The sequence below is a fragment of the Orcinus orca genome, chromosome 6, assembly GCF_937001465.1.
Source record: "Orcinus orca chromosome 6, mOrcOrc1.1, whole genome shotgun sequence".
Taxonomy (NCBI): domain Eukaryota; kingdom Metazoa; phylum Chordata; class Mammalia; order Artiodactyla; family Delphinidae; genus Orcinus; species Orcinus orca.
The window spans coordinates 40489891-40515504 of NC_064564.1; the positions used below are offsets into that span (position 1 = coordinate 40489891).

At 52.9% G+C, this 25614-nt stretch overlaps 2 protein-coding genes across 5 annotated transcripts in view; one reads left to right on the forward strand and one right to left on the reverse strand.

Moving 5' to 3' along the window:
• Nucleotides 1-2107, reverse strand: part of UBE2R2 (ubiquitin conjugating enzyme E2 R2) — a 94405-nt gene extending 92298 nt beyond the window's left edge. Inside the window, exon 1 of the mRNA XM_004275089.4 lies at nt 1469-2107. Coding sequence (XP_004275137.1) covers nt 1469-1645 — 177 coding nt within the window. The 5' untranslated portion in view covers nt 1646-2107. The remainder of the gene's footprint in view (nt 1-1468) is intronic.
• A 7315-nt stretch (nt 2108-9422) lies between these two features.
• NOL6 (nucleolar protein 6) lies at nt 9423-21581 on the forward strand. 4 transcript variants are annotated; one of them, XM_004275086.4, is made up of 26 exons: nt 9423-9637; nt 10695-10895; nt 10984-11100; nt 12538-12717; nt 13057-13225; nt 13442-13576; nt 13654-13817; nt 13904-14024; nt 14230-14288; nt 14371-14472; nt 14675-14790; nt 14961-15138; nt 15296-15418; nt 15967-16115; nt 16267-16342; nt 16582-16722; nt 16867-16984; nt 17066-17220; nt 17312-17475; nt 17869-18021; nt 18236-18333; nt 19128-19252; nt 19375-19464; nt 19830-20024; nt 20141-20242; nt 20416-21581. In XM_004275086.4, exons 1-26 carry the CDS (start codon nt 9584-9586, stop codon nt 20563-20565), a joined length of 3435 nt encoding a protein of 1144 aa, XP_004275134.2. In that variant the 5' UTR covers nt 9423-9583; the 3' UTR covers nt 20566-21581. The 4 variants fall into 4 exon arrangements, with proteins under 4 accessions (XP_004275134.2, XP_033293680.2, XP_033293682.2 ...); XM_033437789.2 differs by lacking the exon at nt 9423-9637 and adding an exon at nt 9660-9829; XM_033437791.2 differs by lacking the exon at nt 9423-9637 and adding an exon at nt 9824-9938.
• Nucleotides 21582-25614: the final 4033 nt, after the last annotated feature.

Here is a 25614-nt window from a genome sequence, read left to right on the forward strand (position 1 = left end):
TGAAGCATACAGTTGGTATACACGATATTCTAAACACTGAATACATGTTTTTAACTAGGTATTTAGTGACTATCGGAGACATGAATATTAAACATTCCCCTATCAATTCCTGACATTTTCTACAAAATAGACCCAATTTCAAGCCTGAAACTGAGGCTTCTACCTTTAGAGGAGTAGAAACTAAAGTAATTGGGTACTCCTTAAAAATACACGTAACTACACGACTAAGATACTCATTTAAAACTTTTGCCAAGATAGCCCCTCCCTTCAAAACAAACCAAGACTGACTCACAGCCCTATTTTACTTAATTTTGGAAACAAAAAATTAAATTAAATGAATTCCTAAGCACTCTTTTCCTCTCTCTGTTCCCCCACCATTTAAAGCATTCGACCTTCAACCTGTGATTTGCCCCTTAAAAAATGGTAAAATAAAAACAAAAAGAAAAACCCCTCAGTATCTCCAAGTTATCTGTCTTGGAATAAAGAAACTACTGGATTCAGGAATGATAATAACCACTGTTCTAACATCCTGGAAAACAACAGAAACAATGTCTGTGGTCGTTAAGGAGCGGTCCTACTCTGCGAAACCATCCCACCTCAGATGATACTTTTCATCCGTAAGACCCCCCCCCCCCGCCATTTGCTAGAGTTAACCATCTGAGCGAAAGGTTTCAATTTTGTGTCCCTAAAGTGGGAAACTCTCTCTCTACATAACATGTACCGCCCTCTGTGGATATTTCTACATGGGAGGCGGGGGGTGAGGGGAGCGGGGGCAGTAAAGTTGGTGGCAGGGTGAGGACAAAGGGCATTTTGAAACACCACTGAAGTAAATACAAAACGAGGACAGAAAGGGGGCTAAATTACAGTTCCCTCAAGTGGCTAATGGCAAGAAAATGCAGGCACCCTTGTTTAGCACCCCTAGGGTTCCTATTCTCCATTAACGCCCGCTGGAATGCGAAGCTGGAACCACCAGTATGCAAGAAGCCCATCAAAACCCCCAAATGTCAGGCCACTAGGCAGCCTCCGGAATGACAGGCCGGTACCCCTCCCCCACCCCACCCCAAAAAAGGTCCAATCCCGTAAGTGCAGGTCACTCTGCCCTCTGGGGTAGTTCCAGCCGGCGCAGAGATGGGAAGACGAGAGGGGAAAGCCAGACCACCTCTCTTTCCGTACACCCTCGGCTGGTGAAACAAAACAAAGACCGCCCTCCTCCTCCGGTAGCCACTACCCTAGCCAAAGAGGCTTTCCTATTTCCCGGTGCAGTCTGGCCTCCCGCCCCCGCCCCCATGACAAAGAAAAGGGACTTGGTGAGCGAGCGAGGCCTTCCTGCCTCCACCGATGGGGGGAGGGAGCTGCCGAGGTGAGCAGCCCCCTCCGCTCACCCGCGCTCCCACTCTCGGCCGGGAAAACTACCGAAAGCGGCAGCCTCCACCTGGGGAAGCCTGGTCTGAGATGGGGTCGGAGGTACCTTGAAGTAGCCGCCTTCGTAGAGGGTGTTAGGGGGTCCGAAGATGGCAACCTCCCAGTTGTAGAGGTCGGATTCATCCACCAGGGTGATCCGGAAGCCCTCCACCGGCTCCTCCTGAAGGGATTTCAGCTCGAGCATCAGGGCCTTCTGCGAACTGGTCATCTGCTGCTGGGCCATCGCGGCGACGGCGCGGGGCCCCAGTCCTCACGCACCGGCCGGGCCGGACCAGGCCCCTCCCCTCCGCTCCGCTCGCCCTCGGGCGGCCCGCACCGGGCCCCTGTCTTCACACGCCCGGCGGCCCGGACCAGGCCCCAGACGGCCCGTGGGCCGGCCCGGTTCCTCCTCACACACGACGCGGGCCGGGCCGGGCCCTTCTCCTCACACTCGGGCCGGGTGGGGGAAAGGTGGAGAGAGTTAGAGAAATTCGCTCCGGGTCCCGGGCCTCCCCCCCCCGGAGGGGGCCTCAACTTGGCGGGGGGGGGGAGAGGAGGTGGAAGCGGAGGAAGGCGGCGGAGGGCCGGCGATGGTGAGCGGACGGGGCCGAGCCGGCCCGGGAGCGCCGCGCTCACTCGCCCTCTCGTTTCCTCCGGGGCCGCCGGGGCCGAAGGGCGCGCGGGGCCGAAGGGCGCGGGGGGGGGAGCACGGCACGCGGGGGTCTCGCGGCGGCGGCGGCGGCTGCGCGGGGGGAGGGGCGACGGCGGAGGAGGAGGAGGAGAAGAGCAAGAGCGCCTCGCGCCGCGGGAGCGACGGAGCCGAGAAGAAGGAGGGAGGGAGAGTGGGAGGAGGGGCGCACGTCGGGAGGGAGGGCGGCTCTCGGCGGCGGGCGGCCCGACGCGACGCGCGTGCGCGCGCCCCTCCCTCCCCCGCCCTCCTCTCCCTCCTCCTCCTCCTCCTCCTCCTCCCCCCTCCCCCTCCCACTCCTCCCACTACTCCCACTTCCCTGCCTCCTCTCCACCGCCCCGCGCAGTGGCGGCGCTTTGTGACGCCTGGCGAGTGTCCCCCGCCCTTAGGGCCAAGCGGCAGTGGGGGGGGTCGAGGGTGGCAGTGGGGGTCGAGGGTGGCCGCAGGGGATGCCCTTGGCCCCAAAATGACGGCTGTGCGGCTTGACGCCGCGGTTCCAAACGCGCGCCCCGGAAGGGACCTCTGTCCTAGAGCTGTCATCGCCCTCCTCCCCACTACTTGTATCCACTGGCCTCCCGCAGTCATCCTACGAGCCCCAGATCCTCTGCAGGCCTAACCCCCCGCCCCCCGCGCCATGACACACAGTCCGTCGTCCCCGCACTCAGTAGGTGCTTGACAAGGATGTGCTGCCAATGTGGGTTTTGTCGGTGCAAACAAGCTTCCTGACATCTCTTCTGCAGGTCCAGTCCTCATGCCATTGTGTCCTTGGAGAGCAGTGTGTCACCAACTTAGGGGGCTGGGGGGCAGTTTCCCATCTGAGAAATGGGGAAGGCAGATAGGTCAGTTAATACTTCCCTTCTTAACTACAAAGAGGGAGTTGTAGGAAATAAGGAGAGAAATAATAATACAGACTGAACCTGGGTTCTTGGCCCTTTTCTGTGTGATTTGGGGCAAATGCTCTAGCTATCCCCCAGTTTACCCATTTGTCAAATGGCGTATTTGGTTGAACTTTGACCCCCTACAGATCTTTCCGGCTTGAAAGTCCAACTTAGACCTGGGGGACTTTTAAGATAATCCTGGCAGAAGTGAGATGTAGAGGTCTTCAATCCCCATGATTTAGAATACCCCTTTCTCTTTGGAAGGCATGTCCTATGATAACTCCATGAACGTTTCCTAGAAAAGCCAGGATACTGTGAGAGTTCCGTACACTTAGAATTTGGGGATCAGAAAGATCCTTGGTACCAACCCCTGCTCCATCATTTACATTATAAGACCTCTTCCTTTTTCATCAGCTTCTGTAAAAGAGGGTTAATTGTGCCTAATAAATAAACAATTGTAAATATTTAAATGAGATCATCCATGTACAGAGTTTATCACTGGCATATGGTAAATGATCCATAAATAGGAAATTTTATTTTTAAAAAAATTTAAGGCAGGGCTTCCCTGGTGGCGCAGTGGTTGAGAGTCCGCCTGCCGATGCAGGGGACACGGGTTCGTGCCCCGGTCCGGGAAGATCCCACATGCCGCGGAGCGGCTGGGCCCGTGAGCCATGGCCGCTGAGCCTGCGCGTCCGGAGCCTGTGCTCCGCAACGGGAGAGGCCACAACAGTGAGAGGCCCGCGTACCGCAAGAAAAAAAAAAAAATTTATGGCAAAGTTATTTTCTGGATACCACCCCCTCCATTTTTTAAATAGACTTTTTTTTTAAACAGTTTTAGATTTATAGAAAAATGGAGAAGATAGTACAGATAGTTCCCATATACCTGGTACCCAATTTCCCCTATTATTAACATCTTACATTAGTGTAGTACATTTATTACAATTAATGAACCAATATTGATATATCATTTTTTAAATAAATTTATTTTTGGCTGCATTGGGTCTTCGTTGCTGCACGAGGGCTTCTCCCTAGTTGCGGCGAGCGGGGGGCTACTCTTCATTGCAGTGCACGGGCTTCTCGTTGCGGTGGCTTCTCTTGTTGCAGAGCATGGGCTCTAGGTGCACGGGTTTCAGTAGTTGTGGCACACGGGCTCAGTAGTTGTGGCTTGCGGGCTCTAGAGCTCAGGCTCAGTAGTTGTGGCACACGGGCTTAGCTGGTCCGTGGCATGTGGGATCTTCCCAGACCAGGGCTCAAACCCGTGTCCCCTGCATTGGCAGGTGGATTCTTAACCACTGTGCCACCAGGGAAGCCCTGATATATTATTAATGACTAAAGTCTTTACTCACATTTCCTTAGTTCTTACCTAAAGTCGCTTTTCTATTCCAGGATCCTATCCTAGATGCCATATTTAGTTTTCATGTTTTATTAGACTCCTCTTGACTGTGACAGTTTCTCAGACTTTCCTTGTTTTTGATGACCTTAAAAGTTTTGAAGAGTACTAGTCAAGGATACTGTAGAATGTCCCTCAGTTAGAATTTGTGATGTTTTTCTCATGATTAAACTGGAGTTTTGGGGTTTTGAAGGGGAGATCACAGGAGTAAAATGATATTTTCATCACATCATATCAAGAGCACATAATATCAACACGACGTAGTGTTGATATTGACCTCAGTCACCTGGCTGACAGAATATGTCAGCCACTCTTCTCCACTGTAAAGTTACTCCTTTTACCTCCTTTCTATACTGTACTCTTTAGAAGGAAGTCACTCTGCACAATCCACAATGAAAGAGCCCCTTCATTTTGTTGTTGTTGTTATTTTTTCTCAGAGATGAGGCCTCAGTATTTTAAAGAATCATTCCTTAGCCTCCCAACTCTATTCCCTCAGTTTTGAGACTAAACTCCACTGGAATTAGAGCGTATTTTAGTCAATTCAGCCCCTCCTCCCCAAAGGATGGTGTTTGACTGGTTCTGACTTCCCCTCTTCCACCATTCAATTTAGGGAGATTGCTGACCTGGAAACGTGGGAGATGATGTTGACACTTTTAATAGCAAGGCTGTGAGTAGACAAATAGGCAGAAAGTTCATCTTCAAAGCATTTCGCCCACATAGACTCATCATAGCCCCACCCTGACCCAGAAGATGGCAGATCCCTAGCCTAAGTCACTGGAACATACACCTGGCACCCAGACCAGAAGCCTGTCTCTGGACTCAGATCAACTCACAAACTCATACTAAATATTCACAATGCCATGACCCTAAGATGGGTGACTAATAAACATATACCTATCTAGGAAGCTCACAGCCTAGTGTGTTAATGAGTTGCGTACTTAAGACTCCATACTCACATCAGAGGAACTCAAATTCCATGGAACTTGTCTCATGGCTTTTTATCTCAGCGGGTAAGACATTGTTTATTTGTAGGTTACAACTGTGTCTTATTCATCCCTGGATCCTCAGCAACCAGCACACTGTCTGATACAAAATAAACACTAAGTAATTGTTCTCATGGGCTCACGGCCAAGGGCAGGAAGATAATCAGTAACAACAACAAATCACAAATTGAACCCCACCCTCCACCCCTCCCCCCGTGTCTAATAGGGTCTCTCAGACACATGCTCAAGGTTATAAATTCCAGAAGGACAACAGATCTTTCTCATAACCATATACAAGCTACTATAATGTTTGGTGCATAGTGGGTACTTACAACACAAAGAATGAATGGCAGAGATAGCTTCCTAGAGCTTTCTTATAGTTTCACGACAGGTAGAGATTGACTTGACTGACTGGTGCCCTCTAGTGGCAAAGAAAACAGGACCTTCACCCCCTAATCTGTACGGCATCACCTAGTGTTCTCCAACCAGGGCTCCTATAAAGAATCTATTACCTTTCTTCCAAAAAGAAAAGATGTGGAAATCTTGGTGAAATAACTGAGAGGGAGTGTTATTTGCCTTATAAAGGTTAATTCTGATCTTATAGAATGACTTTTTTTTTTTGGCCATGCTGCTCGGCTTGCGGGATCTCAGTTCCCCAACCGGGATTGAACCCGGGCCATGCAGTAAAAGCCCAGAATCCTAACCACTAGGACACCAGGGAACTCCCTAGAATGACTTTTTTAAAAGAGTCCACCGTTTTTGGTTTTGTTTTTCATTCTGCATATGTTAATTCATGTAAGTTTTGAATAGTGCTCTTAAGGAGCCCCAGTCTTCCTTTGATAACAACAGCTAACATTTGTTATGCATCAGTATGTGACAGGCTCTGCACATGCAGTAAACCTCATTTAATTCTCACAAAAATCCTCGACATGGTCATTACTAGAATATCTAAATCTTAGGGAGGTTAAGAAAGTTACTCAAGGTCACCCAGTGAGTGAATGGCAGAACCTGAAGTTGAACCTTGGCCATCCCACTTTAGTGTGACTGCTTTTAACCACCATGCTGTAATGTTCCTAGTCTAATGTGCCCACAGCAATCTGTACATATCATATCACCCCCGTGCTCTACTGCAACTATTTGTTTACATTTTTCTCCCAGCCTGTGAGTTGCTCTTAAGAAAGAGCCATTCGGGCTTCCCTGGTGGCGCAGTGGTTGAGAGTCCGCCTGCCGAGGCAGGGGACGTGGGTTCGTGCCCTGGTCCGGGAAGATCCCACATGCCACGGAGCGGCTGGGCCCGTGAGCCATGGCCACTGAGTCTGCGCGTCCGGAACCTGTGCTCCGCAATGGGAGAGGCCACAACAGTGAGAGGCCCGCGTACCGCAAAAAAAAAAGAAAGAGCCATTCATTCATTCAACAAATATTTATTGAGGGCCTGCTACGTGACAGGCCCTGTGCTAAATGCCAAGGATACAGTAGTGAATGAGACACAAATGACTGGGTCCTGCCCTCATGGAGCTGACATTCTAGTGACTGAGACAGAAACAGACAAAAACAAGAAATTAGTAGACAAATAACATTGCAAGTTTTGGTGAGTACTAATGAAGGTGATTGGGGGGGCTAAGATGGAAACTGTTGGGGTGGATGCAATGTTAAATGGAGGCAGGGGCTTCCCTGGTGGCGCAGTGGTTGAGAGTCCGCCTGCCGAGGCAGGGGACATGGGTTCGTGCCCTGGTCCGGGAAGATCCCACATGCCACAGAGCGGCTGGGCCCGTGAGCCGTGGCCACAGAGCCTGCGCATCTGGAGCCTGCGCTCCGCAACGGGAGAGGCCACAACAGTGAGAGGCCTGCGTACCACAAAAAAATTAAAAATTAAAAAATTAAATAAATGGAGGCAGGGTCAGAAGAAGCCTCGCTGAGGTTACTTTTAAATGTAAGAGCAGGGACTAGCCTGTGAAATGTGAAGGCAAGAGCATTATTCCAGATTTCTGGCTTGTGATCATCGTGTCTTATTTATCTTTATCCTTGACACAGCATAGGGCTGACATTTCTTAAGTATCATCCAGTGTGGAATGAATGGTTGACCAATCTCTGGCCCCTTTGGTCTTCCTCCGACTTCCACAGTGGTGCTTTCTCCTCTCAATCAATTCAAAGTCAAATCATGCTTCAACTTAGCACCAGCCCCATCTCCTCCAGGAAACCTTCCTTAAAAATCAAAATACTCTTCAGGTATAAAGAAGGAAATCCTACCATTTGTGACATTTAAAGCCCCACTGATGAGTTTTTAAAAGGAGAGTGGCATGATAGGATTTTAGTTGCAGAATACTCATTCTGGTAACCGTGTGGAATGGATTGAAGAAGGACAAGACCACTTTTGTGAAAATTCCTTTAAAAGCCATTGCATAAAATATCCTATGCTCTTAGAAGTTGGGATAGTGGTTACTGTTGGGGGGCAGTGACTAGACGGCAGAATGAAGGGAGATTGGCAATGTGCAGGAAATGTTCTGCTTTTTTTTTTTTTTTCTGGAAGCTGATTACATGTGTATGTTTGGTTTGTGAATATCCAAGCTGTATCCTTGAGATATGTGAATTTTTCTATATGTGTATTGTACTTCAATAAAAAAGATTAAAAGAAAAAGTTATTAAATGAAACTGTCCTATATTCCTCAAAACTGTTGTCAAAAAAACAACAACAGGGCTTCCCTGGTGGCGCAGTGGCTGAGAGTCCGCCTGCCAATGCAGGGGATGCGGGTTCATGCCCTGGTCCGGGAAGATCCCACATGCCGCGGAGCGGCTGGGCCCATGAGCCATAAGCCTGTGCGTCCAGAGCCTGTGCTCCGCAACGGGAGAGGCCACAACAGTGAGAGGCTTGTGTACCACAAAAACAACAACAAAAACAAAAACAAAAAAAAAACCCCACAACAACAAAAAAACCTCACAAAAAACAAAAAAGGGAGAGCTAAGAAAATGTTCCAGATTAAGAGAGAGAAAAGAAACATGATGACTAAATAGATGCCTGATCTTGCACTGCGAAATAAAACGCTACTATGTAAGGTTATTGGGATAATTGCAAAATTTGACTATGGACTTTATATAATGGCATTGAATCAAGGTTAAATTTCCTGAATTTTATAATTGAATTATGACTACATAAGAGATAGTCCTTATTCTTGGTAGACACAGGCCAAAGTACTTAGGCATGGTTTTTAAGAACCATTGATTCTCAAATGTTTATGAAAAATAATAAAACATAAATACACAGGGACTTCCCCAGTGGTCCAGTAGTTGAGAATCTGCCTTCCAATGCAGGGGACGTGGGTTCGACCCCTGGTCAGGGAACTAAGATCCCACATGCCATGGGGCAACTAAGCCCACGTGCCACGCAGCTACTGAGCCCGTGTGCCCTAGAGCCTGCACGCCACAACTAGATAGCCTGCGCGCCACAAAGATCCCACATGCCGCAAGGAAGATCCCGCCTGCCACAACTAAGACCCGATGCAGCCAAATAAATAAATAAATATTAAACAAATAAATCTCAGGCTTCTAAAAAAAAACCATAAAGACGAAATAAATTTGGTAAAACATCAACACTAAGTTATGGTGGGTAGGTGAAGGGTATATGGGAGTTCATCATAATATTATAGCAACGCTTCAGTAGACTTGGAAAATGTAATAAACTGAAAAGAGCTGTTACATTATTCTAGGCACAAGATGATGTGATGCGCACCAAACTCGGCAGTAAATACAGAGTACAGTGAATAAACTCAAGATATACTTTGGAAGTGGAACTGACAAGATTGGTTAATTGATAAGATGAGAAAAGAAAAGGACTCACTGGCGTTAAGTAAGCAAACCCTCCCCAGAGGGCCCAATCTAGCCCCGCCCTTCCCCTTTCGACCCAAACGGAGGAAGTGAGGAAAAGGAAGCGACCGCCAAGTTACGAGCATGCTTCAGGCCTGGCGTCGCAAGAAGGCCGTAAATCGGAAAACCCTATTTGGCCCCTCCCCCATAATGGGCGGCCCCGGAGAGTGACAGAAACCAATGACAAGCGACTCGTCGGGCACTCACCCTATGGCTCTTGAACTGGGTGGAGTCCTGTGCCACGAGGCTAGCTTCCGCTCTCCGCAGCAAAGCTGCAGCTCTGGGCTACATATCTGCCGCGGTTTGGGCATTTCTGTCAACGTGGGAAGAAGTTGTGCAGAGCAAGTGGACTTTAAACCCGAAGTGCGGGAGCAGTACGGGAGGGATGGGCCCCGCACATAAGGGAGCGCAGCATCGCGGAACTGCCGGGGAGCCGGAGGTGGGTGAGCCATCTGGGAGGAAGGAATGCGCAACGTGTCGGAGATGGCAGAACCTAATAGTTCTCTAGCGAGGGCACGAGAACGGTCCCTTCTGGAAGAGCCCCATTTCCCCTGATGCTTCCAGCCCAGGGTACCGAGACAATCAGAGCTTGCTAAAGGAGATGGAACTTGGCATTATCCGGATGGAAATAGTAAAGACAATTGAGCTTCTCTGGTTTGCTAGCTCTACACCTTGAAACTGAAAAAAACCCCACCCCCTTCTGCGGCTTGGGTCTTTTCCCTGACGAAGTCCTCCTGGAGGTTGGACGGGATCTTCTTTCCTCTTGTGTCTAGTTTTGTGCTCTCCACGTGGTGGCGCTCCTGGAGCGCTACAGTAAGGCTCTCCAGGGTGTGGGATCGTGAAGGCGGGCGGGGCCCAGGGCTGTAGGGGAGAAGGTTTGGGATCCCGTAGCCCAGGGTTCGAAGCCTGCTCACAGTTTAGGCATACCAACTGGAACCTCTAGCTCACTGGGCTTCGTTCGGGTGTCCGTTTTCTGCTAGGATTATTGTGAGGATTGGATGATTTCACTGAGTGTGTCCTTCAGAGTCGGTAGGCTCTTCCATCATTGAGCACTTAATGTATACTTATATAGTTTATAGTCAGGGCTTGCTGGGGCAGGGGTTGTGTGTGTGTGTGTGTAACCTGGCAGGATTTGGATAGAGCAAGAGTGGAGATGGCATTTGCAAAGTCCCAGGATTAACCCAGCAGAAGAGGAAGCTCCTGGTACTTACAAGGACCTGAGGCATTGCTTGGTGCCTGGCCCAGTCAGCTACTACCCCTAGCAACTTGTGCTATCAGGTAGATGGGGAACCCTCAACTCAGGGAGATTTCAGCATAGAGCTCAGTAATGTTCTTTTAAGTAAAAGTTATTCTGAGTTTTACACAATCTGACCCCTATTCAAGAGAGCCCAGGAGCAGGTAAAGCCTTTACCCACATCCTGTCATGGTGGCACGTCAGGCAGTGGACGCTAGATATCTGTGATGTCACCCTGGGTTCTCCCTCTCATTGGCCACAGGTGATGGCATCAGCTCTGGAAGGCATAGGCAAGGAGGGGAAGAAGGAATCCTCAAAGAAGCGTTCTGGTTCTCCAGTGGAGGACCTCCTGCAGCCCGTGAAGCTCAGCCGGGCAGAACTGTACAAGGAGCCTACCAATGAGGAGCTGAATCGCCTTCGGGAGACTGAGAGTCTGTTCCATTCCAGCTTGCTTCGTTTACAGGTACCATTGGGTGGTTGGGAATTGGGTTAGAGAGGTGGGCCTGAGACACTGAGGCTGAAGTACTACTCACCCCTGCCACTTCTTACAGGTAGAGGAGCTACTGAAGGAAGTGAGGCTGTCAGAGAAGAAGAAAGAGCGGATTGATGCTTTCCTACAGAAGGTCAACCAGCGGATCATGAGGGTGCCCTCAACCCCTGAGACAGAGGTAAGGCAGGTAGTGGAGGGAACTGGAAAGCCCAGAAGAGGTCCTTAGGGGCCTTGTTATTCTCTGAAGGGGATGGGGTGCTAGGGAGCTCATTCTCACTGCCAGGAGTCTCAGCTAGGAGTGCAGTCGATTATGTGTTCATTCATTTAGCGAACACTTACGTGCCTTGCAGTAGTTGTGTTCTTAGGGTACATCAGTGAACAAAGCAGCCTATGTTCTAGTATTAGACTTATGGATGATAGATAATGAACACGACAAGTAAACTGTATGGCAGTGTTAGATGGTGGTAAGTACTATGGAAAAAGGAAGAACAAGGTAAGGGGATTATGGGAATATCAGAGGGTGAGAGTGTTTGGCAACTTTAAGTAGCGTGGTTGAGGTAGGCCTTATTGAATTGACATTTGTGTGAAGGAAGTGAGTCAGGTATATAGATATCTAAGGAAGGGAAGGGATTCCAGGAAGGGAAAATAGCCAACACAAAGGTTCAAAGGCAAGAATAGGTCTGGTATGATGAGTTGGGAGATTGGGATTGACATATATACACTAATATACATAAGATGGATAACTAAAAAGAACCTGCTGTATAAAAAGATAAAGTTAAACTAAAAAATTAAAAAAAAAGAATAGATCTGGTACATTCCTTGGAAAGAATGAGGGGAAGATAGAAGGAGGTAAGTTCAGAAAGGTTATGGAGGAGGGGGGCATATCATGCAGGGCCTTGTGCACCAAAACAAGGACTTTGGCTGTTGCTCTGGATAAGATGGGGAATAACTGCAGGCATTTTGTTTGTGATCTAACTTCAGTATTAAAAAGTTCACCCAGGTTTTTGCGTTAAAAGTAGAATGGAGGGGGCTTCCCTGGTAGCGCAGTGGTTGAGAGTCCGCCTGCCGATGCAGGGAACACGGGTTCGTGCCCCGGTCCGGGAAGATCCCACATGCCGGTCTGGGAAGATCCCACATGCCGTGGAGCGGCTGGGCCGTGAGCCACGGCCGCTGAGCCTGCGCGTCCAGAGCCTGTGCTCTGCAACGGGAGAGGCCACAACAGTGAGAGGCCCGCGTACCGCAAAAAAAAAGAAAAAAAAAAAGTAGAATGGAGGGGGACAAAGGTGAAATCAAGGAGACTAGTTAGAAACCTATTGTACAATGATCCACTGAAAAATGGCTCAGACTAGGGTAGAGTAGAGAAGTGGTCAGTGTCTGGATACCTTTTGAAAGTGAAATGGGTGTTCTTAACAGAGATGAGTCAAGATGATTTAAATGTTTTTAGCTTGAGCAGCTAGTATGGAGTTGTCTTAATGGGGAAGACATGTTTATAGGAAGATCAGAAGTTTGGTTTCAAACATTTTGACATGTTGAATTTGAGATGTCTACTAGACATCAAGGGGACATGTTAGGAAGGCAGTCAAATTAATACGTGTCACTGTCTCTGTCCCCACAGCTGACCAACCAGGCATGGCTCCAGGATGGGGTTCGAGTCCCCCTCCACCAAGTGCCCTATACTGTGAAGGGCTGTTTCCGCTTCCTGCCCCCAGCCCAGGTCACTGTTGTGGGCAGTTACCTTCTGGGCACCTGCATCCGGCCGGACATCAATGTGGATGTGGCATTGACCATGCCCAGGGTGAGGTTCAGAGTTTGGGGAATGGAGAGGTCTGCCATTTCACCACCTACAAATCCCTTGATCCCTCTCTTTTTCCCACCTCTCGCTTGCCGGGGCATTGAAATCTGAATTCTAAATCCAAAGAACAGACCACTGCAGTTGTCCTGAGGCAGCTTAGATTTGCCATTTGGAACTTTGTCTTCCTCATCTGAGTTGTGGTATTGCTAGCCGTGGCTTAAGCATCCTGGCCAGCAGATGGGGTTGCCAAGCTTTGACCTTGGCTTCATCTCGGCCCCCAAGTTCTCCAACAACAAGGACTTAAGTGACTGCCCATCTCTCTCTTCTCCTGACCCCCTCCAGGAGATCCTACAGGACAAGGATGGGCTGAACCAGCGCTACTTCCGCAAGCGTGCCCTCTACCTGGCCCACTTGGCTCACCACCTGTCCCAAGACCCACTCTTTGGCAGTGTTCGCTTTTCCTACACCAATGGCTGCCACCTGAAACCCTCGCTGCTGCTGCGGCCGCATGGTGGGAGGCATATACCGGGTGGAGGGCACCGTATGGGGTGACAAATCCAGTGGGGGAGGAACTAGGGCATCAAGTCCACGGTGAGAAGCTTGGGCCTCAAGTTGGAGGGGAAAGGTGTAAGGCCCTCAAATGGGGAGTGGGGGCGGTGTGGGTGGTACAGGGGCTCCTCCGGCTCCAGGGGGCTGCAGGGTCTCAGCATCTGCCATCTACCCCCAGGGAAGGATGAGCGTCTGGTCACTGTCCGTCTGCATCCATGCCCTCCACCTGACTTCTTCCGCCCGTGCCGCCTGCTGCCGTCCAAGAACAATGTGCGGACTGCCTGGTACCAAGGGCAGAGTCCTTCAGGGGATGGTGAGTATCAAGGTGGAGTTGGAGGGAAGGGTCTTGCGGGGACTTCTCCTCTCACGACTTCCCCTTTCCTCCCACAGGTAGCCCAGAGCCCCCCACCCCCCACTATAACACATGGGTCCTGCAGGACACAGCCCTTGAGTCCCATGCGCAGCTGCTATCTACCGTGCTGGGTTCAGCCTCGGGGCTGAAGGATGGTGTGGCACTTCTGAAGGTCTGGCTGCGGCAGCGGGAACTGGACAAGGTGAGTGGGGAGTGGCCCAGCTTCCCTGCCTCACTGAGTGGTGGGTTGGCTCTGAGCTCCGGCCTTTCCCTCCGTCTCCCCCTCAGGGCCTGGGAGGATTCAGTGGGTTCCTTGTCTCCATGCTGGTTGCCTTCCTGGTGTCTACACACAAGATCCATACCACCATGAGCGGCTACCAGGTCCTGAGAAGCACCTTGCAGTTTCTGGGTGAGGCGGCTGGACTCGGAAAGGCCAAGGGCCCCACTCATACCCATCAGGGATCATTCGGTCTCTGGTCCTCAGACAGAGGAGCAAACCGAATCCCAGAGGCAGGCAGTTGCAGCCACTTGTCCGGAGGGTGGGTGTCACGAGGGCTGGGTCCCTAGGGAGGGGGATACCTTCTGACACACCCACCTTCTCTGGCTCATTTCAGCCAGTACAGATCTGACGGTCAACGGGATCAGTTTGTGCTTCAGCTCAGATCCCTCCCTGGTGAGTAGGGCAGTGCTGAGTCTGGGCAAGGCATCCTGAAGTTAAGGCCCAGCCCTGACTGGCTTCTCTCTCCCCCTCCCAGCCGGCCCTGGCTGACTTCCACCAGGCCTTCCCTGTTGTCTTCCTGGACTCCTCAGGCCGTCTCAACCTCTGTGCTGATGTCACTGCCTCCACTTGGCACCAGGTACAGGTGTCGCCCACGCCTGGCTTCCCCAGATGTCCCAGCCCAGACCCTGTCCCTTCTGCCAGCACCAGAACCCCAGAAACTCCTCTCCAGAGACCTTTGGTCAGGCACGTCTCTGGGTCTGGGCCCTGTGTTCCGTAAGGGGAGGGGTGCAGTGCTGGTGGTCTCACGCGGGAGTTCCCTCCTTATTCTGTGGCCCCAGGTGCAGCACGAGGCACGGCTGTCTATGGTGTTGCTGGACAGCAAAGCTGACGATGGGTTCCAGCTGCTGTTGATGACTCCCAAACCTATGGTCCGGGCTTTTGACCACATACTGCAGTAAGTTTCGGGGTGCCAGGATATGCCAGTGAGTCCTGTGTCCCTGGGGCTAGTGATGGGGCAAAGGTCCTCAGGCAAGTGCTCAGATAGATCATCCTGGGGGTGGGGGTGGTGATACTTGGGACCAGCAGTACCTGATTCCCCCTCATTGTCCCTCTCTGCCCCCCCAGTCTCCGTCCACTGAGTCGCCTGCAGGCAGCGTGTCACCGACTAAAGCTGTGGCCAGAGCTGCAGGATCATGGTGGGGACTATGTCTCAGCTGCTTTGGGCCCACTAACCACCCTTCTGGAGCAGGGCCTGGGGTCCCGGCTGCACCTGCTGGCCCACTCTCGGCCCCCAGTCTCAGAGGTGAGATGGTGTTGGTTGGGGAGTTTGTGGGACCGAGGGGGTTGGACCCAGGGTCCCAAGAGATACAAAAGACACACCATCCCTCTCACTAGAAAGTGGGTTTCCAGACCAAGCTGTGGGATGCTTGGATTGAGCTCAGCCTTTCTACATCCTACAGTGGGACATCAGCCAGGATCCACCGAAACACAGAGACTCCGGGGTCCTGACCCTGGGATTGCTTCTCCGGCCTGAGGGGCTGACCAGTGTTCTTGAGCTGGGTCCAGAGGCTGACCAGCCTGAGGTGAGGAGCCCTGGAGTCTGAGGGGTGATTTGGTCCTGTCTTGCATTGGAAGGAGTGGAGTGGACTGTCATGCCACCTGGATTGAGGCCTGTCAGGAGACTTCTTTCTTTTTTCTCTTTTTTGCAAGATTTATTTATTATCTATTTAGTTAGTTTATTTTTGGCTACATTGGTTCTTAGTTGCGGCACGCGGGATCTTTGTTGAGGCATGCAGGATCTTTCATTGTGGTTCACGGGCTTCTCTCTAGTTGTGGCGTGTGGGATTTTTCTCCCTAGTTGTGGCGTTCAGGCTCCAGGGCGCATGGGCTCTGTAGTTTGCGGCATGCAGGCTCTCTCATTGAGGTACGCGAGCTCTGTAGTTGTGGCACGCGGGCTTAGTTGCCCCGCGGCATGTGGCATCTTATTTCCCCAACCAGGGACTGAACCCACATCCCCTGCCTTGTACGGCGGATTCTTTACCGCTGGACCACCAGGGAAGTCCCCTGTTGGGAGATTTCTGACAGAGCCCTTCTTTGTTGATCTCTACCACTACCCCTTTCCTCTTCCCAGGCTGCTGACTTCCGCCAGTTCTGGGGATCTCGCTCCGAGCTTCGGCGTTTCCAGGATGGAGCCATTCGGGAAGCTGTGGTCTGGGAGGCAGCCTCTATGGCCCAGAAGCGCCTTATTCCCCAGCAGGTGGTCACTCATCTCTTAACGCTGTGAGTGTTAGCATCTGAATGCCAGGAGGCAGCCATGGGCTGGGGAGCCTTTTAGGGGGGTCTGGCCCAAGCTTTTGGGGTGAGCAGCCCACATCCAGTAGCTCTCGGCATGGCCCCCAGTGCTCACACTGTGCCTGTGCCCCTTTTCCAGCCATGCTGACATCCCAGATACCTGTGTCCACTATACGGGGGGCCTCCTGGATGCACTGATTCAAAGCCTGAAAGAGGTAAGGGCCCTGGTTCAGGGCTTGGGTTAAGGCTAGGGACTGTAGAGTAAGCAGCCTGTGTGGCTGGATTTGGGGGTGGGGATGGGGGTGGAGAGCCCCATCTTAGCCAGGCTGCACTTCCCAGAGCGTCCAGCAGGGGACTCCCTGGCTCTGCAGCAGCAGCCTGAGCCATGGCTGTATCCCAGGTGGTGGGGCTCTTCTGAAAGGTCGTGCCCTCCTGTCTTTCTTTTCCCTCTCAGACCTCCAGCACAGGTGAGGAGGCCCTGGCAGCTGCGGTGCGTTGCTACGATGACCTCAGTCGCTTGCTGTGGGGACTGGAAGGTCTGCCGCTGACCGTGTCTGCTGTGCAGGGAGCTCACCCAGTGCTGCGCTACACTGAGGTGAGGCGCAAGGGGCAGGGAGCTCTTTCTGCTTCGTGACACCCACCTCTGCTCCACTCACCCGGTATTCTCCCTTCCAGCTTCTTGACTCTGGGCACTCCCTCCCAGTCCCAGGCCTCTTCCTCAGCCCCCCTTCTTCCATAGGTGTTCCCACCAACCGCAGTCCGGCCAGCCTACTCCTTCTATGAACAGCTGCAAGAGCGGGCCTCACTGTTGCCCCGGCCTGACAAGCCCTGTCCAGCTTACGTGGAGCCCATGACTGGTGAGGGAGCTCTTGCGAGGGGGTGAGAGGGACTGTTCTCACCCCAGGCCGCAGGCTGAGGCCTCTCACTCTTCTCCACAGTGGTATGTCACCTGGAGGGCAGTGGGCAGTGGCCGCAGGATGCTGAGGCCATACGGAGGGTCCGGGCTGCCTTCCAGCTGCGCCTGGCAGAGCTGCTGACGCAGCAGCATGGGCTGCAGTGCCGCGCCACAGCCACGCACACCGATGTCCTCAAGGTTCGGCTGGTGCAGGGCAGGGATACCCAGGGAGGGAGGGGACAGGGGTGTCAGGGTGGCCCGCCTCCCATGCCATCCCCTCTTCCAACAGGATGGGTTTGTGTTCCGGATTCGTGTGGCCTATCAGCGGGAGCCCCAGATCCTGAGGGAGATGCGGAGCCCCGAGGGGATCATCTCCTTGAGGGACACTCCCGCCTCCCTCCGCCTTGAGAGGGACACTAGGCAGTTGCCCCTGCTCACCAGCACCTTGCATGGGTATGGCCACCCCCACAGGCTCTTATGTCCGTAGACCCTTTCCTGGCCCCATTCTGCTCTCCTGGCCATCTGTCTCGCTGGAAGGCCGGTTGGAGAGATGAGTTCTGGAGTCAGGCAAGTGCCAGAACCCTGGCCCTGCCACTTCACTGGCTGTGTCCCTTGGGCAGGATTCCCCCTCCCCTCAACCTTATTTTTCTCACCTGTAAAATGGGAATCATGCTAGGACCAACCTCTTGGGGTACTAATTAGGAAGATGTGAGATGATACGTGTAATGCATTAGCACAGAAACTAGTGTTGGGTAAAGTTGAGTAAGTAGCAGCAGCGGGGCTGAAACACTGTTCTTGGGCCCTGAGGGCCTCACTGTCATGGTCACTACCCTCCTCTCCCCGCAGACTCCAGCAGCAGCACCCAGCCTTCTCGGGTGTGGCTCGGCTGGCCAAGCGGTGGGTGCGCGCCCAGCTCCTAGGTGAGGAGCTCACGGATGAGAGCCTGGACCTGGTGGCTGCTGCCCTTTTCCTGCACCCTGAGCCCTTCACCCCTCCCAGGTGATTCCCTCCACCTTTCCCCTAGCCAGGAAGTTCCACTGGGGCCAGCTTTCATCCCCTGTGCTTCAGTCCACATGGGAGAGGTGGCTGAACCAAGGGACAGAAGGGGTTCTAACCCCTGCAATCCACACCAAGGGGGCCTAGGCTCTCTGGGCCGCGGGGGGCCTGGGCATGTGTGACTGGCCCAGGTGCTTTGCTTACCCCTTCCTCTCAGCTCCCCCCAGGTGGGCTTCCTTCGGTTCCTTTTCCTGATATCAACCTTTGATTGGAAGAACAACCCCCTAATTGTCAACCTCAATAATGAGCTCACTGGTAAGTGGTAGGATCAGGGTCGGACTAGTGCAAGAACTACCCTTTGTGGATTGTAGAATAGGGCAGGCAAGGGTTTTCCCTGTCAGTCTGTTAGGTTTTCTGTCTGCCTCCCCTATCCCGGATATCCACTCCTGACCCTGACTGCCTGGGGGTAGGGAATTATTAAGGAGGAAGAGGACCAAATCAAGCCTTTAGGGAGCTCCAAGACTGTAGAGATATGGTTTGCCCACGTGATGATCAGAAACACAGCGGACTGGGGATGGTAAGCAGGCTACCTGGGGGGCTGTGAAGGGAAGAGGAGAGAGGAAGAGGGGCTCTGAACACCAGGTGAGAAGTCTTACGGTGGGGAGCAGGGAATGGTTCAGGCTAGAATACATGCCCAGACCTCTTGGGTCCGGGGTCGGTGGCAGGGGAGGGTGGTGAGTGATGATTTCTGGTTGTAATATGAGGAGCTTCTGGTCCCAGCAGAGAGGAAGGTATCAGCTTTCTAATTCCCCAGGTGTGTGGGAGCCCAGGGTAGGAAGGGGCCAGGGGCAGGCCTCAGCTTGTGCAGGCCCAGAAAGCAGACTAGGGTGCCAGGCAGTGGAAAATTCTGCTTCTGGTCCCAGGCTGGGAGTTTAACACCCTGCCCAGTTGAGGCAGATGCGGTGTCCCTTTCATCGCTTTTGCCATTTGGGGGATGTTGGAACGTCCCTGTGATGGGCAGCTGCTAAGTGTACAGTAGGAGGACCCAGGGCAGTAGAGGGTGTCTGGGGGGAGGAGTAGGCTGACCCAAGACCCCCTCTCCTCCGCAGCGGAGGAGCAGGTGGAGATCCGCAGTGTCTTCCTGGCAACCCGGACAAAACTTCCCGTCATGGTCATCATTACCCCCCAGGATCGCAAAAGCTCTGTATGGACACAGGATGGACCCTCGCCCCAGGTTTAATTTCATTCCTGCTCCCAAATGTGTGGTTTTCTCCCCCAAGGAAAAAGCAGGCCCAGCCTGAGCTATGAGAGACCTGTGGTCAGGTGTGACCTTTCTGATGTATGTGTGTCCCCCAGATCCTACACCAGCTCATGGTCCTGGCAGCCGAGGCCTTGCCTGTCCTAGAGAAGCAGCTAATGGATCCCCAGGGTCCTGGGGACATCAGGGTAAGCCCCGGGCCCAGACTGACTCCAGGGGCTCTGGGGACTCTGCCTTTGAACCATGGAAGTCTGGAGCTCTAGGGGCCCCTGTCTGGTGAGACTGAATCCAGAGAAGGCGTTGCAGCTGCCCACGGCGCCTGGCAGTGGGGGAGCCTGCAGGAGAATCGGGGCCCTGGCTTCACACTTCTACCCTGCTCTCCTCCTGGGGACCCAAGCTGCCACCAACTGGGTCTTGTTGTTCCTGCCTTCAAATGAGCATTTGAGCCCATAGTGGGCGGGTCAGACAAAAGGGAAGGGGGGAGCCAGAGTGGGCATGTGGAGGGGTTTGTGGTCCAGTTCCCAGCTCCCAAGTGGGCACTACCCCTCCTCAGACAGTGTTCCGGCCACCGTTGGACATGTACGACGTGCTGATCCACCTGTCTCCCCGCCACATCCCCCGGCACCGCCAGGCTGTGGACTCGCCAGCTGCCTCCTTCTGCCGGGGCCTGCTTAGTGAGCCGGGGCCCTCCTCCCTGATGCCCGTGCTGGGCTACGATCCTCCTCAGCTCTACCTGGCGCAGCTCAGGGTAGGTCCTCAAGGGCTGACTGACCCTGGGGAGGGGACATCCAGGTGGAGCTGGGGCCGTGGGGGTGGCTCTCAGGTGTCCACCTGTAATCTTGTCTCTGTCCTGCCTTTTCCTAGGAGGCCTTTGGGGACCTGGCCCTTTTCTTCTATGACCAGCATGGCGGAAAGGTGATCGGTGTCCTCTGGAAGCCCACCAGCTTCCAGCCCCAGCCGTTAAAGGTGAGCTGGCTGGGGACAGTTGTCTGTTCCTGAGTGTGTACATGTGTTCCACATGGGCATGTGTGTCTGTGTGTGGCTCCACGAGTGACCCGGTGGCGGGTGTGAAACGTGTTTTGGTGTCTCTGCGTGTGCCTCTCGTGACACCTCCATCTACATTTCTCTGATTCTCTCAGGCCTCCAACACAAAGGGGCGCATGGTGGTGTCTCAAGGTGGGGAGCTGGTGATGGTGCCCAATGTAGAAGCCATCCTGGAGGACTTTGCCATCCTGGGCGAAGGCCTAGTCCAGGCTGTGGAGGCCCGAAGTGAGAGGTGGACCGTGTGACCTCCAGCCCAAGAGCAAGCTGTAGATGGACAACAGGACTGCAGACCTCTGGAGCAAGATGTCAATGCCGTGACCACCCTTGCTGCGTATGGACCGTCCAAGGAGGGCTTGCTGGCCCGAGCATGCTGAATCATCCCCAACAAAGCCCTGTCCCAGTTTCCTGTCTGATGCCCCAGCATTGGGGCAGGGGCCATGGTGTCCTGTGGAGCCCCCTGAATGAACCCAGGAGATCCATCTACTTGTCAGCCTGGCCTGGGCCTTTTTTGTTTTTTCCTTCCCAGGCTGCTCCCAGAAGCCCGGAGAAGAGGCTGTGTGCCCAGGGCTGAGGCTCTGTCCCCACCCCTCTGCCAGGATGTGTGCCTCGACCTCAGTATGCCCTTCGGTGCATCGTCAGGCCTTTTAAATGGGGCTCAGAGAAGGTGTGGCACTGCCTGAGAGTCACAGAGCACCAGCACTGAGCAGTGGAGAGGGGGCTACGTGGGATGAATACACCGCATTGAAGGGGCAAAATGCCCTCCTGGGTTGGTTCCACTGCATCCCGGGGTGGGGACATGGAAAAGCACAGAGGACAGGAAGGGGCTGGGTGGGTGAAGGGGTGAGGGGGACTGGTGGTCCCCCATCCAGGAGAGATGCAGAAAGCACTGATTGCTGCCCTGGCCTCTGGTGTCTGACCCCCTCAGGCTCTGTGCTCCTGCAGTGGTGGTGCAGAGGTGAGTGGGACCCAAGACCTGCTCTCCAGGAGCTCCCAGTGCCCTGGGGGAGGGGGTGCTGATTCCTTTCAGTCTGGTCCACACCCCCTTTGCAGCAGCCTCTCCCTAATCCTGGCTTTTTCCAGACTCAGCTCAAACAGTGACTCCTCCTTAAGCGCTTCCTCGCCCTCAGCCTAAGGTGCGCTTTCTTTCCTCTGAAACATTAGAGCAATTACTGCCTGTTCATTTCTCTTTGCAGTCATGTACAGTGGCGTGAACTCCCTTGTTTTAAACTGTGATTTAAAATTAAATCATCTAATTTCCCTATGTTATTGGCTTGTCTGCCTTTTCTGCGTGGATTTGACCTTGTCTCCTACATGTCAGCTCTTTGAGGGCAGGAAACATATTTGAACAGATTTCATGGCACCTAGTACAGTGCTCTGCCCAAGTAGGATACAGGTGTGTGCAGAAGGGGCACCTGGCCCAGGCAGATGGAGGACAGGGCAGGCCACCAGAAGACTTCAAGGAAAAGAGAATCATGATTTGTGATCTCTGCCTAGAATGGGTAGGGTTTTGATGGTGAAAGGCCTGAGAATTAAAAAGTTGATGTTGGGAATTGCTTGGCAGTCCAATGGTTAGGATTCCACACTCTCACAGCTGAGGGCCCAGGTTCAATCCCTGGTTGAGGAACTAAAATCACTCAAGCCATGCAATGCAGCCAAAAAAAAAAAAAAAGGTTTATTGAGTGCCTGCCTAATAAGATACCCTTTGTTATTTTCCATATCTTACATAAGGAAATTGATTATATACCAGCCCTATGAAGTACCTGCTTTTCCTCATTATCATTTTCTGAATGAGGTCAAGTTCAGCTGCAGGTGGGGGCTTGTTTGTAGAGGGACTTGGAGGTCTGGCTATCTGGCTTTATCCTCAAGATGCTTAGCCACACATGGGAACTCTGGTTTCCAATTTTGTCCCAATTCTGTTAGTCTTTGTGAACCTATGCCAGTCCCTGCCTGTCACTGTCATGGGACAGCTTGGCCTGGGGTTGAAATTAGTATAGGGAATACACTGATTGGCTGTGTGAACTGAGGTCTGTGTCCATCTCTCTCCCTGTGCCATTCATTCATGTACTCCAGATCTCAGTGTGCCAGGCTGTATTTTCAGTGAGATACAAGAGATGCAGTCCCAGCCCTGTGGTCATCCCTGGCTTCTCAGCTTTCCTTTTTCTTAGTCCCTCATGTGGCAGTCCCTCCGTGGACTCTGGGGAGGGGCAGGGGGTACAGGCTGGTTTCAAACCATCCCGTTTCATCCCAGGGTCAGCTTCAGGCTCGTAGCTTCCTTCACAACTCCAGTGCAGGCAACGCGTGGGATCTGCCTCCAGGTAAGCTCGTGGCTCCAAGAAGTGCAGATACCAGTCCCAATCAGGGGAAATGAGCCTTGGCCCTGCTACCTCCCCATGTGGTCCTGGGCAAGTCACTTTCCCTTGCTGGGCTCAACCTCCCCATCTTTAAAATGGGCATGATAGGGACTTCCTTGGCAGTCCAGTGCTTAGGACTCTGTGCTTCCACTGCAAGGAGCATGGGTTTGATCCCTGGTCAGGGAGCTAAGATCCCTCAAGCCATGCAGTGTGGCCAAAAAAAAAAAAAAGAAAAGAAAAGAAAGAAGCCATGATAATGGCTTTGTCAGGTGCCAAGTGTGGCAAGGGAAGAGGGCAGATGACTCAGAAGCCCAAGGAGGTACATCCGCCATGCTTTCTGCACTCCCTGCTCCAGCTTGGGGTGCGGGGTGAGGGGAGCACGAAGTCCAGGCTCCAATTTCAATGCTTGCTCCAACCTGTTTTCCTTGGATTTTCTCTGGGAAGTAGGTGAGGAGGCTGGTGTGGTCTAACATGACCTTGGGGGAGAGGGGACATGAGGAGCTGGAACCTCAGGGGAAGAGGACAGGAGCCTAGGAGGAACTTCTGCTGGAGCGAGGGTGTGCAGGGGGATGTGTGTTACAGCGCCGCCACATGTGCGTCTGCCCCTGTGGGCCTCTGCGTTTGCAGGTAGACATGGATGGGGTGGGAGGCTGTGTGTGACGTATGGTGTGATCTGTCTGCTCTGTGTGTGTTGGACTCGGGTGTGTACACATCTGTATATACTAGTGTGCTTGTGCAGGTTTTTGCCTCCAGCTCTGGGTTGCTGTAAAAGGCAAAATCTGCTCTGTTTTTAAAGAGCAAGTCAGGAGGAAAAGCTCTCAGGAGGCAGGAACTCTGGATTCCTTCCTGTAAATCTACATGGCTGTAAATAAAGGCTTCCCCTTCTTGGGGCTTCAGTTTCCCCAGTTCTGTCAGACCTCCCAAGCCTCTCTATGTAGTCACATTCGGTGAATTCTCAAAGGGTCCTCTCTTCGGGCTGTGCTATCTGACAACCTCCTCTAAACCAGAATCTTTTTAGCTGAAGACCCTGTTTTCCTCCGCCCAGCTCCTTACTTTGGAGAAAAAAAGCAAGACCCCAAAGCCCAGGGGTCCCTGCAGCAGGTTACATTCAGTGAAATCCTGAGGGCTGCTGCATCCCTGACCTAGTAAGTCAGATTGGGCTAGTCTGAGGCCCACCACTTCCACCCCAATAAATATGCACCTAACCCCCTCAACATCTGGTACTAGTTTTGCGAGTTTTGCATCTTGGGCTGCCCTGGGGAACTAAGGGGGACAAGAGTGTTCCAAACCCAGAGGGAGACTCACTTCCCTCTCCCACTTCAGTTTCTGGAAGAGGGATGGAGAGGATAAGTTTTCTGGTTTGCAACAGGCCCAGAGAGGTGTTGGAACTTGTCTAGGGTCACACAGGGAGTTACAGAGAATCTATGTATCCTGGCTGCAGGCCTTGCTTCTGAGCCTGGGCTTTCCTGGGGCTAAGGGGTTGGGTGATGAGGAATAAAAGAGTAGAGAGGCCGGAGCTCTGGATCTCTCCAGTGAGGCGGGGAGGAGTGAAAAGCCGGGCCCCTCCCCTGTCCTGGGCTGACTGCCAGTCTTGCCCCTTCCCTTCTGCACAAGGCAGCAGAATGAAGCTGTTATTAGACCCAGGGGAGCAAGGTCAAGGATAGGGGTAGCGGGTGGGAGCATGAGCATTCTGGTCTACCGCAAACCTATGTCTCTGTTTCCCTGTCTGGGAGCTCTCCTCTGTTCTCCCAGACTAGAAACCTCCACAGAACAGAGCTGCGGTCTCCTAGAGACTGCCGAGGCCAAGGTTGGACCCTGACTGAGGGGTCATTGACGGGCATTGAGACCCAGCTCCTGTTCCACCTGATGACCAAACGGTTTGGATGAAAAAGATAGATATGATATCCTGGCCTTTCCCCAGTCTCCCTCTCCACTGCCCCAAGGTCTAGAGACGCTCAGGAAGTCATTCCTGAAGTCTGACTGCAGAATCTCCTGCTGCGGGCTGTCCTCTCCTCTTGATCCTTCCCCTGAGACTTCTCTCCCTTAGGGCCAGCAGTGGGTGGCTGCCCTGTAATTAGCACCCAGACTGGGCTTGGATGAGGGGAGAGTATATTGGGGCTCATACATACCCATCACCTTTCTGGAACACCAGATGCAGAGCCTTCCACCACCTGTCCTCCTACGGCCACCTTCAGACCGCAGGCCTCTCAGAGAGCAGTTGTCCTGGGCCCCACCCAGATTCAGGTTCCTGTCTACGCAATTCTGCCTACCTTCAACCTCAGCTTCTTGCCGACCTGCCCTGCCCATTCTGCCTCCTAAATCCCAAATCCAAACCCTCTCATCATGTTGTACCAGGTCACTTTGTCTCCAGACTCCTCAACAGATTCCCCACCTCCTATCTCTGGCTTTTATAAACACTGAACCCAGACCCACAGCCAAGCCCAGACAGGGATACACACAGATAGGCACACAGAACCCCAGGGTCACCCACATGTACACACAGACCTCCATGGGTACACGCATACACAGAGCCAAGAATGCACATGGATACGCACGACATTCATGCAGGAGGAAACGTGACTCTAACGAGGCAGCTTCTGGAATGAACCTTTCCTTCTACGTTGACTGTAATACAGTTTTCAAAGCCTGAAACATCCATAATCTTGTCTGATTCTTACAGTGGCCCTGGGTGTGTGTGTGTTGGGGGGAACTCCACCTGAAACCTGCAGGTGACTGATGAGGAAACTGAAACTGAGGGGCCGGGAAAGGGAGCTGGCTCGGCCACCTGACTGGTCAGTGGCCAAGTGAGGCTTGGAGCTGAGCTTCTGGGTCTACAGGAGGGCTCTGCCCCCATCAGCCCAGCCCCTGTGGCTCTGGGCTCTTCCTCAGCACAGGGCCTAGGCCTCCCGTCCCATTCCTCTGCCTCCTCTCTGTGACCCTCTG